At 55.7% G+C, this 15,194-nt stretch overlaps 2 protein-coding genes across 3 annotated transcripts; one reads left to right on the top strand and one right to left on the bottom strand.

The window, feature by feature from the left end:
- Positions 1-698: 698 nt before the first annotated feature.
- SMCR8 (SMCR8-C9orf72 complex subunit) lies at positions 699-8,746 on the top strand. The gene is made up of 2 exons (XM_077317223.1): positions 699-3,384; positions 5,688-8,746. The coding sequence occupies exons 1-2, from the start codon at positions 1,028-1,030 to the stop codon at positions 6,139-6,141; spliced, it is 2,811 nt and encodes a 936-aa protein (XP_077173338.1). The 5' UTR covers positions 699-1,027; the 3' UTR covers positions 6,142-8,746.
- A 211-nt stretch (positions 8,747-8,957) lies between these two features.
- SHMT1 (serine hydroxymethyltransferase 1) lies at positions 8,958-15,132 on the bottom strand. Of its 2 annotated transcripts, XM_077317224.1 has the most exons (13): positions 14,687-15,132; positions 14,530-14,592; positions 13,463-13,583; positions 12,728-12,873; positions 12,399-12,514; positions 12,146-12,306; positions 11,815-11,896; positions 11,200-11,412; positions 10,982-11,098; positions 10,609-10,731; positions 10,187-10,303; positions 9,918-10,028; positions 8,958-9,378 (listed from the first exon to the last, which is right to left on the bottom strand). In XM_077317224.1, the coding sequence occupies exons 1-13, from the start codon at positions 15,115-15,117 to the stop codon at positions 9,206-9,208; spliced, it is 1,974 nt and encodes a 657-aa protein (XP_077173339.1). In that variant the 5' UTR covers positions 15,118-15,132; the 3' UTR covers positions 8,958-9,205. The 2 variants fall into 2 exon arrangements, with proteins under 2 accessions (XP_077173339.1, XP_077173340.1); XM_077317225.1 differs by lacking the exons at positions 14,530-14,592; positions 14,687-15,132 and adding an exon at positions 14,011-14,151.
- Between the last annotated feature and the right edge of the window lie 62 nt (positions 15,133-15,194).

Genomic DNA, 15,194 nt, shown 5'->3' with positions numbered 1-15,194 from the left:
TTGCCCCCCCCAGCTGAGCTTCTTCCCTCGCCCCCCAAACCCTATTTCTTTCCCCCTCCTAAGACAAAAAAAGCGCCTTTTCGCCTGTCAGCCGTATTCCGCGGCAGGAGCTGTCGTAAAGCCGGCAAAGAGCTTCGGCCGCCCGGAGTTGCTTTACGGCTTTGCCGTGAAGAACAGAGCGCAGGGAAGTCCCCCGCACGGCCAAGACAGCAGGGGCGGAAACTACCGCTCCCAGCATGCCCCGCGGCCGTCGTCCTCCACCCCCAACGTCTGTTTACTTCACTATGTCGCTTCTGGCCCTGGCCTGGCGTTCCCGTTTCCTTTTGTAATAATTTTTATTACGAAACGACTGCATTTCCCGATTCCTCGTCCAAACCGTTTCTCAAATCCCCACTTATTTTAAAATAATTCGCCGGGAAAAAAAATAATCTCGGTTGTACTTCCGGGGTCGCGCGCGTCACCGCCCGGAAGGTCACGCGGGCGCAAAATGGCCGCCCGGCGGCGGCTGTGAAGGAGAAGCGGCGGTTCCTGGCGGAGGCGCCGGGCGAGGGGACGGGCGGAGGCCGGCGAGGGGCGGCTGCGGCTGGAGGCGGCCCCAGGGCTCCGTCTCTCCGCCTTTGAGGGGGGCTGGATGGAAGCCGAGCTCAGGGGGAGGCCGTGAAGGGGGTCCCGGGGGCGGAAGGGCAGGGGCTCCTGGGGGGGAGGGGCGGGAGCCAGGCCCACAGCCGGTGGGGGAGGGGGGTGACCCTCAAAATGAAGCTCCGGGACTCCCCCCAGGCCCATTTGGATCTTAATTAGGTTGTAGGGCAATTGCCTCCCGTCATTGGGGAGGTCAAGCCGCCCCCCAGATAGGGAAATTGCAGGTTGGGAGCAAGGTGGGTGGGTAGGAGGATAGTTCCTCCGTTGGTAGTTTCTTCATCAGGAGCAGGGGAGTGGCCTAAGAGCGCCTCCCTCCGCGCCTCCCTTCGGCTCTAATGGATTCCGGGTGACCAAGGATGCTTGTGCAGCGTCATCCCGACCCGGAAACATGATCAGCGCCCCGGACGTGGTGGCCTTCACCAAAGAGGAGGAGGAGGAGGAGACCTACAGCGACCCGCCTTTGCCCGAGGAGTACTCGGTGCCGCTGTTCCCCTTCGCCAGCCATGGGGCCAACCCCTGGTCCAAGCTGTCCGGCGCCAAGTTCACCCGGGACTTCATCCTCATCTCGGAGTTCTCGGAGCAAGTCGGGCCGCAGCCGTTGCTCACCGTCCCCGACGATGCCAAGGTCTCGGGCACCTTCGACCTCAACTATTTCTCCCTTCGTATCATGTCGGTGGATTATCAGGCGTCTTTTGTGGGGCACCCGCCCGGGTGCCCGTATCCAAAGCTGAACTTTGTGGAAGATTCTAAAGTGGTGTTAGGAGATTCCAAGGAAGGCGCATTCGCTTACGTGCACCACCTGACTCTTTATGACCTTGAAGCAAGAGGTTTCGTCCGTCCTTTCTGCATGGCCTACATTTCCGCCGATGAGTACAAAATTATGCAGATGTTTCAGGAGCTCTCTGTGGAGTTCTCGAAGGCCTCGGATTGCTTAAAGACAGGCAACCGGAAAGCCTTTGCGAACGAATTGGAAAAGAAACTGAAAGACCTCAACTATACACGAACCGTACTGCACAACGAAACGGAGATCCAGAAGAAAAGCAACGAGAAAGGTTACTACAGCACGCAGGCGATTGAGAAGGCCAATGAACTGGCTAGTGTTGAGAAATCTATCATAGAGCACCAAGATCTTCTCAAACAGATCAGATCCTATCCTTACAGTAAACTGAAAGATTCTGATTTTCATCCTTATGAGCCGGAGAGTTCAGCGGAACCAGCAGAAGACAACTCGGAACAGGCGTTTACTACCTCGAAACCTGAGGAAACTGGTGAAACAAATCTATATCCTCGACGCTCATCTTACACCCCGAAGCTTATCAAGGCAAAATCCACCAAATGTTTTGACAAGAAACTCAAAACCCTTGAGGAACTGTGTGACCTGTACTTTTTCACCCAGACACTCGATCAGTTGCATCAGATCGAGAGATCATTCAGGGGGGACGTTTGCTACCTTCTAACTAATCAAATCAGCCGAGCCCTTTTGAAACAACAAATAATCACCAACTTCCTTTTTGAAGAGACATTTGCTGATGACGAAAGACCCCCGGAGAAGCCGTCAAATGCCTTACGGGGGTCGCCTCTAGATTCCACCGAGGCCAGATACCTGGAGGTCTGTCCTGTTCCCAAAATGTTAATTAGCTTGACTCCTTACAATTCCAGCGTTGAGTCCGTGCCCATTAAGATGGATCAGGCACTTGAAGGCCCCCCAGGCACGGAAGCCGGTGAGCCAATCGCTTACGACCCACAGGACTGTCTTGGGTACCTTGATGCAGACCTCAAAGGAAGCGTCAGCAGCGGCGAAAGCATCGAGATTTTGGGGACGGAGAAATCGGCGGCTGCCCCGGCTCAGTCCGAGAGCCCGGCCAGCTTGACGCAGCCTCACCCAAGTCCACAGGCCGCAAGAAGCAAAGCTGTCAGCAGGAGGACCATAAGTGAGGACAGCATCGAGGTCCTCAGTACGTGTCCATCAGAAGCACTGATTCCTGATGACTTTAAAGCAAGCTACCCAAGTGCCATTAACGAAGAGCCTTATGCTGACGAGGAAGACGACCGCCTTAGCTTCAGCCCCAGGTTAAATGTGGACCCGGCCGAAGAGATGGGAGGCGATCCGGAACCCGACAACCTCCTTCCTGCGGACTCCACCTGCTGCATCGGTAAAGAGAGCACCAGCTTTCTCGAGCCACTACCTAACCTGGCCCCTAAACTGAGCGACGACGACGGAGTGGTCAGTATCCCGCCGCGGCCTTACCGGCAGGCAGACCAGGAGTTCCGCATCAACTTCACAGACTATTCTACTCATGACGGCATCTTCGGGAGCCTCCTGACATACGAACTGGATCCGCATTATCTCACGAGTAACCGGGAGTTGAGCAAGATGAGCCCGGACAAATGCTCGGACTCGACCGTGAGCTACATGAGCAGTGCGGGGTCTACGAGCTCGGACAGGACGCCTTCCCCTGCCCCCCTCACCGGGCCGTCGGGAGAAAGGCACAAGAAGAAAGCCGGCCAGAACGCCCTGCGGTTCATCCGGCAGTATCCCTTCGCTCACCCGGCCATCTATTCTCTGCTGAGTGGCAGGACGCTGATAGTGCTGGGGGAAGACAAAGGGACCGTGGAGAAACTCGTCACCGCCCTCTCCATTTTTGTCCCCAACTGCGGGGCGTCTAGTAAGCCGGTGAAGCACTGGACCACCTCGCCTTTACACATCTCCGATTTCCAGAAGTGGAAGCTGATTGGATTACAAAGGTAACAAGAAAAAAAAGTAGCTAACTTTTTAACCAGAGGGGCTGTGGCAAAAGGTCCCAGCTTCAATCCCTGGCATCTCCAGTGAGAGATTGGATAGTAGGCAGCAGCGATTCTCTGGTAGGATCTGGCCCCCGAGAAATCTGACTGGCCTCAACCAGGGCCAGGGCGTTTTCAGCCCTGGCCCCTGCCTGGTGGAATGAGCACCCCAGGAACATCAGGGCCCTAACGGAACTAATGCCCGCAAATCAGAGCTCTTCCGCCAGGCTTGTGGTTGAGGCCCGTCTGAACAAACGAACAGCAAAACATTAATGGGCCTTCTGCTGTTGTAGCTGTAATAAAAGCTGCTCCTGCCGCCTCCCTCAAGGGAGGAAAGCAAGCAAGCAGGCTCACAGCTAGGGTCACTAATATTGTCCTGTCTAATATTTTAATGGCTGCTTCATTATTTTAATTGTACCGGCCGTATATAACTCTTGTGAATCACCCTGAGACGCCAGGTGCAACAGGGGTGGTCCAGCTACGTAACAATAAATAGAAGCCAATAAGTGATGGGAAAGACTTTCACCCAAGATTCTAGAGAGCTGCTGCCGGCCTGGGTAGGCAATACTGACTTTGAGGGACCAGAGGGACCAGTATCAAGCAGCTTCACGTCTGCCCAGCCTTACCCAGACCTTCTTTCCCAGCAATGCCCTGTTTGATTATTTAGAGCAGGGGTAGTCAACCTGTGGTCCTCCAGATGTCCATGGACTACAATTCCCATGAGCCTCTGCCAGCAATTGCTGGCAGGGGCTCATGGGAATTGTAGTCCATGGACAGCTGGAGGACCACAGGTTGACTACCCCTGATTTAGAGGATCCACACAAATCTGCAGTCAGTCCTGGTAGCCCAGGAACCATCCAGAGAATCACCCCCTCCCCTCCAGGTTTGGGGCACACATGGAAGTGCAAACACAGGGCCTTTGTCAAATTCTCACCAGTTTGCAATATGTGTCCATAAGATGGATTGCTCTGCCAGCAATTGCTGGCAGGGGCTCATGGGAATTGTAGTCCATGGACAGCTGGAGGACCACAGGTTGACTACCCCTGATTTAGAGGATCCACACAAATCTGCAGTCAGTCCTGGTAGCCCAGGAACCATCCAGAGAATCACCCCCTCCCCTCCAGGTTTGGGGCACACATGGAAGTGCAAACACAGGGCCTTTGTCAAATTCTCACCAGTTTGCAATATGTGTCCATAAGATGGATTGCTCTGTCGTCTTTCCTTCATAATTTGGGGGAAGGTGCCACGTTTGACTCATGCAGTGGGATGGCCGTCTGAAGCCAGCTTGGGCTTTGAGTGTATTTTTAAACAATTAATTCATTTAGATGTTGCGATGTACTCTGTGACAGAGAGTACAAACAAACTTGGCTTTGTTTGCCCAAATCAACTGATTTCTTCAGGAATTTTTTTTGGCAGGGGGGCTTTTCTCCCCCATGACTGGGGAAGGCACTGGCAAACCACCCCGTATTGAGTCTGCCATGAAAACGCTAGAGGGCGTCACCCCAAGGGTCAGACATGACCCGGTGCTTGCACAGGGGATACCTTTTCTCCCCCAGTTGGGGACCCCAAGTGACTTTTAACATTCTCCTCTTCTTCCATTTAACACAACCACCAGGCTGAGCTTGGGACAGGCCGAGACCCGTCTTCCACGCTTCCGTGGGTGAACGATGTTGCATCCTTAGTCCTAGAGCTGTGCTGCGTGAGGGCTTCTGCTCTACACGCAGGGATCGCCAGCCCCTTCTCAATCAGGGACAGGCGTGACGTTTGAACAAAGCCATCGCATATGTCCATGGGGATAATTCTGCTTGTGGCAGTTTCTGTCCCCACCACGGCTTGATTTTGCGGCTTATGTTTCTTCCCGTGCATGAGATCGGGGAAGGGGTCTTCCTCACAGATGGCTGTGAGATGGCTGTAAAGGAGGATCTCACTACAATGCCATGGGGTAGGCTGGCCTGAAAGCACCCCCCCCCCCGAGTCCCCCAGCAAGCTTCCATGGCAGTGTGAGGGTCTGAGCCTGCATCCCCCAGCTCCTAGTCTGGCCCCTCCCCCTTTTTCATCTAATCGGCTGCCTTGACTTCAGAACCTGAGAAGAACCCTGCTGGATCAGACCAAAAATCCAGCATCTCTTCCCAGAGATTGGCCAACCTGGAGGGACAACAACCAACGGGGCGCAGAGGCCAAGCCCTTCCCCTAATGTCACCTCGTCCGACCTGAGTGGGGGAGACAGCAGTTCAAAACAACAACGGCTTTTGCTCTTTTCCTTCCAGGGCGTCTTCTCCGGCCGGCCTCAACGCGCTGCACTCCCTCGGCCGCTACACCCGCTACATCAGCATCCTGGACGCGGACAGCAAGACCCTGCGCTGCCCTCAGTACCGGGGGTCCCTGCTCCCCCGGCTGGCGGACCACCGCACGCAGATCAAGCGGGGGAGCACGTACTACATGCACGTCCAGACCCTCCTCACCCAGCTGTGCTCCAAGGCCTTCCTGTACAGCTTCTGCCACCACCTGCACCTCCCCATCCGGGAGGGGGAGACGGAGGACTCCGTGGCGGCCCGGCGGGTGAATTTCCTGAGAGCCCACCTGGGGCTGGCCCACGAGGACGGCAGAGTGGTGCAGTACCTGGCAGAGCTCCTCAAACTCCAGTACCTTCGGGATCCCGTCCGGGGGGTCAGCCCGGTGCTCAGGTTCGATTACGTGCCCAGCGCTCTGTACAAAATTTAGCTCTCCTGCTCCACCCGTGTCCCCTTGCCCAGCTTCCAGCTCTGCTCCCCCGTGGCTCCTCTCCGGTGGCACAGACAGACTCGCGGGGTGGACAAACCCCTCCTTGTCCCAGCGAGACTCTGGAAATGTCTGTTGTGCTTCTCTCTCTGTCTCTTTGTTTTCAAGGGTGCTGTCTGCTCTTGAACCAGCTGGCCTTGTGCGGGAGATTGTAGCCAGTTTGTGGGGTGCCGGGCTGTGTGTGCATTTTGGGAGCTTTTGAGGGGGCAGGGGTAAAAATGTACAATGCAAACAGAGAAGAATCTGGCTGGCCAAATGCTAGAGCAGAAAGCCCCTCCCTGTTCCCAGGGCCTCCTTCGCAGAGTCACCCTTGAGAGAAGGCAGCTCGTGGAGCTGACTATACTTGGCAGAGGCGGAAGGGGCCCGGATCCGTCCCCGTTTCTGAATGTCTGACGACACAAAGGGGTCTCCCTCACAGATGGCTTGAATGTAAAGACCCTCCCCCCGGCCTGAGAGCCCACTGGAAGGGAAACTAGATATACCCGAGGAAGCCACATCTCACCCACACCTGCTTCCTTGGCTACGTTCCGCGGCCTGAGTCACAGGCCAGCCAGTTGTTCTTTTTTGGGGGGGGAGAGAGAGAGAGACGCCATACGAGGGGACCCAAATGTCTGCTTGTCTGTCTGTTTTCATTTCTCGTCTTCGGTGTCGTTTTCGGTGCCGGGAGGCTGCCGGCCTGGCTGGAGAGGTTACGGTTTTACGGGCCGCGCTACCGAACAACTTATTGTATGTACTTTAAGAGCTCTGTTTAATTCAAAGGCAAGCGGCGCAGATCCGGGGTCCGGTTCGTTGTCGGGCCAAGCGTTTTGTGCATTCTCGGAAACATCAATGCAAAAGCTGCACTCTTATTTGATGGGGGGGGGGGCAGGAGGGGAGCCCTGTTCTGAAAGGGAGATTTCTCGTCGATATGCTGCACGTTTTTTTTTAAAGTCCTCGAATAAAAATGTCGGGTTTTTTTGTGAGACAATGGCCAGGTTTCCTAGAGGGGCACTTGGGCAAAGGGACTGCAGGGCCCTCCCACCATTGGTGGAAGCCAGGATGGTGGTGGTGGGGGGGGGGCTTTGGGGGCAGGATTAGGCAGGGTTAACTCTTCGTTGTGCTCCGGCCTACCTTTCTGGACTCGGTAGCATCACATCCTGGGCAGGCTGCTGTGTTGACAAAGGCAGATTACCTTCCCTGCGTCCATTTTCCACCTTTCCTCCCTCCTGTTGGCCCGCAGCCCCCAAGCCTTTACCAAGGAAGAAGCCACTTTCGAGAATTAGCGGTGAATGCAGAAGCCTCTTGTCTGTTTTTTTTTTGACGGACGAGGTCGTTTTCCGTAGAATACAATTCCCCTCGTCTTGCAGCTTTCTGTATAGGTCAGCTTTCTGTATAGGCGGCCCACCGGTGGCTCCATTTGCCTGTTGTGTCAGGGACTCCTGGGAATTTTGGTCCATGGGCCTCTGGAGAGCCACCGTTGGGCCACCCCTGGTGTAAATATCCCCCTCCCTCCCCAAGGCCAGGCCCAGATAAGCCCACTTGGGCACTGTTGACTTACAGTGGAGGGATCCTGGGCGAGGCCGCAGAGGGGCCTGACCGTCCGTCTGCAGGTTCATTAAGCCTCAGCCCAATAAAGGCCCAAGCGGTGCCCGGAGTCCTCTGACGTCAGCAAGACTGGGAAGGCGCAGTTCCGTTTCAGGGCAGCCCCGAGCGTGACGTGAGCTTCGGATGCGTCCGTGAACGACTCGCGCAGACAGGCCGGGGCCCTTGACAGGACGGTGAACTTCCAAATCGATCGTGGTCACTTCAGGAGTCCGTCAGGGGCCTTTGATTCCCACATGGGTCACGGGAGGGGGGACGGCTTAAGAGTGTAATGTCGAGCAAAGAATGTATCCCTGACCCCCCCCCCCGGCCCTCCACACACACACACACACACACACACACACACACACACCCTTGGAAACCGTCCCTGGATTTTGCTCAGCCCAGCAGCCAGTGCTGGACAAGCAGCCCGGATGCCAACTTACTTGGAACCAGAACGCCGTTCCTTCCCGGGTGTCAGAGAACCCACTAGCCCCCCCCCCTCCTGTGTCTTTATTGCTCTCCTCGCTCTCTCGCTCCCAAACGGGTTGGCGGCAGCCCCCAAAGACTCTTCTGCACCCCCACGCCCCAGTGTGGCCTTTCCGAAAGATTTCACCCCCACGACTGCATGCTTAAGGTTCTCACCTCCCTCGCCGCCCGTGCGTACACCGCCCCCTGTGTGTAGGCCGTAGTTGGGAGGGGAAACCTGGACATAAGTGGAGAAATGGAGCAGCATGCCTTTCGAGAATGGGGGTAGGGCAGTGTATAAAACACCCGGCAACTAGGATGGCGGGGGAAAAAGTGTACATTTAGAAATATTGGGGGCGGGGGGCGGGTGGGAAAGATATTTATTCAGGCTGATATTTTTGAAACAATATTTAAAGAAAACGGTTGTATTTTTTAAAGCGGATATCATAATTCTCTGCGTATCCCGTGGTTCGGTTCTTAATTTTATTGTGCTCAGTAAAAATTGTCCTGACTCTACAAAGCGGGGTCGTGTGTCCTGGTATTGGGGAGAAGGGAGGGAGACCGCTGGAAGACTCGAGAGGGGCCAGAGGCCAGCCTGGCTTTGGACCGAAGGCCGGATTTTGCCCGCTTTGTAGCCGTCGCTTCGAAGAGGGCTCCCCAAAACTCTGCCCCCCTTCGGCCGGCCATGGACTCCAGAGAGAAATTGTGAGCAGAAACCAGGGGCGACCCAGTCAAGAAAACCAAGAGAGTTTTAATACTTCTTTGGTGAGTTGATACATTCAGTCCTTTTTGGGTGGCACGTTTCAAAGGGGGGAGCAGTTCGTTAAAAAGCAGAGTTTAAAAGCTGCCCCTTTAGGAGGGGGGCAGGGGTGGGAGAGGAGAACGATGGGTGTGGGGTTGTTACTCCCGAATATTCAAGGGGAGGGCAACGGTCTGAGGAGGGTCACGGCTGCCCCAGCCGCGGTTGCCTCGCCGGTTTTTACAAGACGGGCAACCCAGGGAGAGGGAAAGAATCGGCAAAGGCCTCCACTTCTTCTCTGAGGGACTTCAGGGGCTCCCGGTACTTCTCATCGGACACCAGTTTCTCCTTAAATTCCCGCAGCGTCGCTTTGGGGCTCATGTCGCCCTGGACCTGCAAGGTGAGCTGGATACCTGCAGGGAAAACCCGGCATCTCCAGTTTAAAAAAAGGAGGCGATGGGAAAGAACTCCACGGCAGGTGGAGAGAAATCCCAAGATCTTGGATCTGGAAGAAGACCCCGACCGGCTTTTGCCATACTGACACATGCATTTTTTCCCCTTTTTTTGCGGGGGGGGGGGGGAATCTGGTACATGGACAGCTAAGAATGAGAGACTCTCTACGGGAAGTAGAGCTTGCCCTGAAATACCCACCCCTCACCCAAGAGCAAACATTTTTAGCAAAGCAGGAGTGGCTCAATTGAACCAGTCTGGTGTAGCGGCTGAGAGTTGGAATAGTATCTGGGAGGCGGGTTCAGAAGGGCCCTGCTGGGTCAGAGCAGTGAAAGGCCATCCCGTCCAGCATCCCGTCTCCCACAGGGGCCAACAGGGTTGTGGGGCGGAGAAAACAGGGAAGGGGACAACACAAGCTGTTTGGGTCCTCCGCTGAGGTGAGCCAAGTGGAAAACCAGCTCTCGGCTCCAACCCGCCCCCCTTTCGGAACAGGCCCACTGACCTTTATGGATGAAGTGGGCTACTTTTTGGAAGTCCTTCTCCACGAAGCCCCTGGAGGTGAGAGCTGGGGTGCCCAACCGGAGCCCGCTGGGCCGCAAAGCGCTCTTGTCCCCTGAGCAGGCAGAAGTAGGTTTTTGAATGCGTTTACGCCACTTGCCCACCCCCCCCCCCCCAACCTTGGCACCAGGTTGGCCCCGCCTCGTGCAGCGGCAGGCGACAGTGAATCGCCTCTGCACACAAACTCCTCCTCGGCCACCGCCCCCCCCTCACCTGGGCAGGTGTTCTTGTTGCACGCGACGGAGCACAGTTCGAGGACCCGTTCCGCTCGCCCGCCGTCCGTTCCTTGGTTCCGCAAGTCCACCAAAATCAGGTGGTTGTCAGAGCCTCCTGCAAGCAGGGAGAAAAGCGCCTGTCATCCAGGGCTGAAACCAGGAATTCTTCCCTACCTGAGAATCCGAATGCCGGCCAGAGACACCCACGGCCTAGAAACACCTGGCCGGCCCCATGCTGCTCACGGTCCCCGTGCTGGGGACCACCTTCCGGGCCTGTCCTAACCTACAAGGCTCTGCTGGAACACACAAAATTCTCTGGATTTTGTACGTAGTCGACAAAGGGCAGCGGTGGCTGATTCCAGGCATTACTCCTCCCCTCCACCCATCCACCCACCCACACACACGGATGTTGCTCCTTACCTGTAACAATGTGGTAGCCGAAACCCGCAAGCGCCTTGGCCAGAGCTTGGCAGTTGGTGACCACCTGCCTCTGGTAGATTTTGAACTCCGGCGTCATGGCTTGCTTCAGAGCCACTGCAATGCCTGGCCAGGGGAAAAAGAGAGATGAGTTAAAAAGGAGAAGGGCCCCAACGGATGAGGGGGCATGCATGGTGGGTGTTCCAAGAAGTTCAGAGGCGGTCGGCCCTTTGCTGTCTTCGCATGGCAACTCCCAGGGTGGTCTCCCATCCAAGTCCTAAGAAGGGGCCGTCTTGCCTGGCTTCTGAGAGCTAACAAGATTCAGGCTAGCTTGGAGCAGGGGGATTTCGGAGGGGGATTTCGGAGAGCCTCTCACCTGCGATGGCGTGGTTGTGAGGCCCCCCCTGCAGCCCCGGGAAAACCGCCTGATTGATGAGGCTTTCGAAGTTGTACGGGACGTCCTTCCCCGTTTTGGGGTCCACACTGCGGGCGCCTGGAGAGGAGGGGAGTTGAGAGGGACGGTCATTGCTGGCTCTCTTCGGGGCTTGGAGGTCAGATGTCCAGGCCTCCTCCCCGCCGGGTCGGGGCCCTCACCTCTCCTGTAGAAGATCATGCCCGCCCGGCACCCCCGCAGGGTCTTGTGGGTGGTGGTGGAGACCACGTCGCAGTGCTCAAAGGGCGAGGGGACCACGCCGGCCGCCACCAAGCCGCTGATGTGGGCCATGTCGGCCATGAGGTAGGCGCTGTTGTCGTCTGCGATCTTCCGCATGCGGGCGTAGTCCAGGTTGCGAGAGTAGCAACTGACCCCTAGGGTACAAACAAGATGGCTTCCTGGCTTCTAAGGGTTTCACCGGGATGGGCTCTCTCCTCCGTGGAGAGAAGCAGGAGACAAGCCGAGATGGAATTTGGAAATGGCGTGGTGGGCGCTGCCCCAAAATGGCTGCCCGAGGAGGCGGAACTAGCCCCAAGATGGCAGCTCAAGGAGGTGGAGCCAGCCCCAAAAAGGGCTGCCGTGGCTTCCCTCCCATCACAGAGAGAAAATTCTCGTCTTGTAACATTTTTGAGATTGCTCGAGGGCCAATCAGGAGCTCTGCTGAGCAACAGACCCACCCACTTCCTGACACTGAGTTATGTGATACGAGGGATACACCTCGGAGCTTTAGAAGAGCCCTGCTGATAGCAGAAATTCCCTCTCCTTCCTGCTGATACCTGCAATTATCAGTTTTGGGTGGAACAGGCGTGCATTCTCCTCCAACCGGTCGTAGTCAATGTAGCCCGTCTGTGGGTTGACCTGGAGGTGGAGAGAAGAGGGGGAAATGAAAGAGGGTAGCCCCATTTCTGAGGCTCGCATGCAGCCAACCTGGTGACCTTGGGCCCGTTCCAGTTCTCGGAGAGCTGCTCTCTGAAAGCGGGTCTCCCAGAGCTCTCTCCGCCCCACCTCCCTCGCAGGGTGTCTGTTGTGGGGAGGGGGAAAGCATTTTCAAGCCGCCTAGGGACCCCTTTGAGTCGTGAAAAGCAGAGTTTCTTTTCTGCTACTGACCTTGTACGGCATGGATTCGAAGAAGATGGACGTGGCCGAGATCTTCTTCTTGTCCGTCATGAAGCCGTGCGTCAGGTGACCCCCGTCGGGCAGATCCAGCCCCATGATCCTGCCGTGGGGCTCCACCAGGGCAGTGTAGACGGCAAAGTTGGCGGGAGACCCTAAGGGAGGGGAACGAGAAATGGACCATTCCGTCCTCAGGCTGAACCCGCAATCCCGCTGTGCCCCCGTGAAGGTCCAGGCTCCGGAATACCTGAGTAGGGTTGGACGTTGACGCCCCACTTCTGTGGGTCCAGCCCGTAAGCCTCCAGGGCTCTCTTCTGACACAGCCGTTCCAGCTCGTCCACAAACTCCGTCCCGCCGTAGTATCTAAGGAGAAAGACGTCGGAGAAGAGGAAGAGGTAACAAGTCAGGCAGAAACGAATTAAATATTTAGTTTGGACAATGCGGTGGGGAGGCAGAAACGAAAAATATTCACTCTGCAAGTATCCCTGAAGAGAAGACAGAACTTTTCTCCGTCCGGGTCAAGAAGGACATTGGTCAAAAGTTAAGCCTTGCCCCCCACCTCCAACCCCGGCCCACCTTTGTCCAGGGTAGCCTTCCGAATACTTGTTGTTCATACAAGAGCCCAACGCTTCCAGGACGGCTCGACTGGCAAAGTTCTCCGACGCGATCAGCTCTAACCCGCGCCGTTGCCGCTGCTTCTCCTTCCGGATGATGTCATACACCTTGGCAGGAGGAGAAGAGAAACCCCGCTCACGTCTGAGCCCAGCATGGCTAGGCCAGGCGGACGTCAGCCCTACCAGGTAGTGAAACGTGGGGGATACAAAACCAGCTCCTCTTTGCATGGAATCATGTGTGCAATAGCACCACACAGGGTAACGTTTGTGTTCATCTGGATAAGAGCTCCAGGAGGGCACGGTGCAGGGGTTAAAGCACTGCAATAGAATTTGGGATACTCCAGTTCAATTCCCCACTCAGCTCTGGAGCGCATTTGTGTGTCTTCTGGCCGTCTGCCCGCTCTCAGCTGATTCTACCTCACAGAGTGATTGTTTTGAAGGGCAGAACTGCTAACCGTGACCAAAATGAGATCTGAACGGGGGGTTTTCCACCCGAACCTCTTAACCAATTGTTACACCAGCTCTGGGGGGGAAATGAAGCCAAATCGCCTGGAAGAGTTGGAGCCAAACCCGCAGCAGATTTTGCAATCACAGGATACGTCAATGTTCCCTTCCCGGCCACCCGGCCTCGCACTACAGCGTTCATGACGGTGACATCTGTTACACTCTTCTGCCAAAACCAATAAACCCGACTCACCTCCGGGTCGTTGGTGTCCAGCGGTTCCATCACCATCTTGTTGTGAGAGGCCCAGATGTCCGGGCTGATGTGGTTGCCGTCAGCACGGGCGAAATTGGCCATCCTGCCTTCCCCTTCGAGCCTACGGCGGACCCAAACGAAAGAGGCGATAGAGGATTTGCAGGCCACGGGAGAAGGAAAAAAAAGGTATCATTAAGCAGGCTTTTTATGCTTTGTAAATTAGAATACGCACAGGAAACATGAATAAGGCCATGCAGCTATCGCTTATCAGTCTTACGGCAAAAATTCCTGGTTCGTTCCAAGCTTGTTGCAACTTGAGGTTCCTACATTCGACCTCTTCCAAGCACCAATTTGTGGCCACAGGGCGGTCGATTCTCCAACTGCTGCAAATCTAGTTTTTAATCGGCTGAAACTCACCATTCCCGCAACAACCGGTCAGGGAGGGGGGATCAGAAATTCCCACATTATGCTAAGCAAACAAATAATGCGGTTTCGATTCGCTTCCGCGACTGGCGGCATATTTATGGATTCAGACAAACCTGGGCTACCTGTTAAGAGAATCTGCCAAGGCCCTGCTGAGGATTGGGAGAGCCTGGAAGAATGCCCCGGGCTCCCCGGTTCAACCAGACATAACGCAAATGTCAAATCCGTGCTTTGGCTGCGGTAAGGCCGTCCGGAACGGCTCCGATCTGCTGACTGTCATTAGACAGCGTGACCCTTGTTAAGGATTTGGGGCGTAGCGGAGCCAAGGCGGTCTTCGCGAAAACAACCCAGGCCCTGCTTTTTAATCATTGACTGCTCAAGGACTGCCAAGGGCCGCCCAGTCAGTCGGGCTTGCCACCCTCCAACGGCCAAAGTCCGTTTTGTGAAATTGTGGCATCGAATCCGTGCTCTCCGGGTGTCGCAAGGGGGGTAGCAAAGGTCAGGGGGACAAAGTGTTTGGGTTTCTTCCCCCCTCCCCCAAACAGGCCCTCCCCTAAGTTGTCATTCGCAAGAGGCTGACAAATCGAAAGACACCCCCCCATCCTGCTCCACCGTAGAAGCTTCTTAGGGGACCTTGGGCCTACCTCACAGGGTTGCTGAGAAGAGAAAATGGAGACGGTGAGACTGCTGTAAGCGTCTTTGGGTCCCTGTTAGAGAGAAAAGCGTGGTATTAAAAAAAAGATGAAGAGAGAACTGGCTTCCGTTTCCCACTCCTCCTCCCCATGTATCCAAATGGGTTACCTGGCGCCAGTCACAGTTTTCTCGGAGCTGTTCTCACAGAGCAGTTCTTTCAGAGCTCTCCCAGCCCCACATACCTCGCTGGGTGTCTTGTGGGGGGAGGAAGGGAAGGCAGCTGTAAGCCCCTTTGGGTGGGGCACAAAAACTCGGCTCTCTCCCTCTTGTCTTAAGAGTGTCCAACCAAAATCTGGGAGATCCAGGTTCAAGTCTCCACTCTGCTTCGTGGATGATCTTGGGCCAGTTGCACACACCAAGCCATGCCTACCTGACAGGGTCGTGGGGAGGATAAAATGGAGGAGAGGAGAGCCCCTCTGCAATCTCAGGAAGGTGAAAAACCCATCTTTTGGATGCTGCTTGCTTTGCCTTTCTTGAAACGGGCAGGCAAGATTTCTTTGGGGGAGGCGGGAGAATGACAGCAGCTTGCCCCGCACCATTTCTAAAACAGGCTAGTCAGATTCATGGAGAACGGCTCCTATAAGCCACAACAACCAAACTGAACCTCCACCTTCAG

Source organism: Paroedura picta, chromosome 17 (genome assembly GCF_049243985.1).
Source record: "Paroedura picta isolate Pp20150507F chromosome 17, Ppicta_v3.0, whole genome shotgun sequence".
Taxonomy (NCBI): Eukaryota; Metazoa; Chordata; class Lepidosauria; order Squamata; family Gekkonidae; genus Paroedura; species Paroedura picta.
The sequence above is the reverse complement of the archived record's forward strand: the minus strand, read 5'-3'. Positions and strand labels throughout refer to the sequence as shown.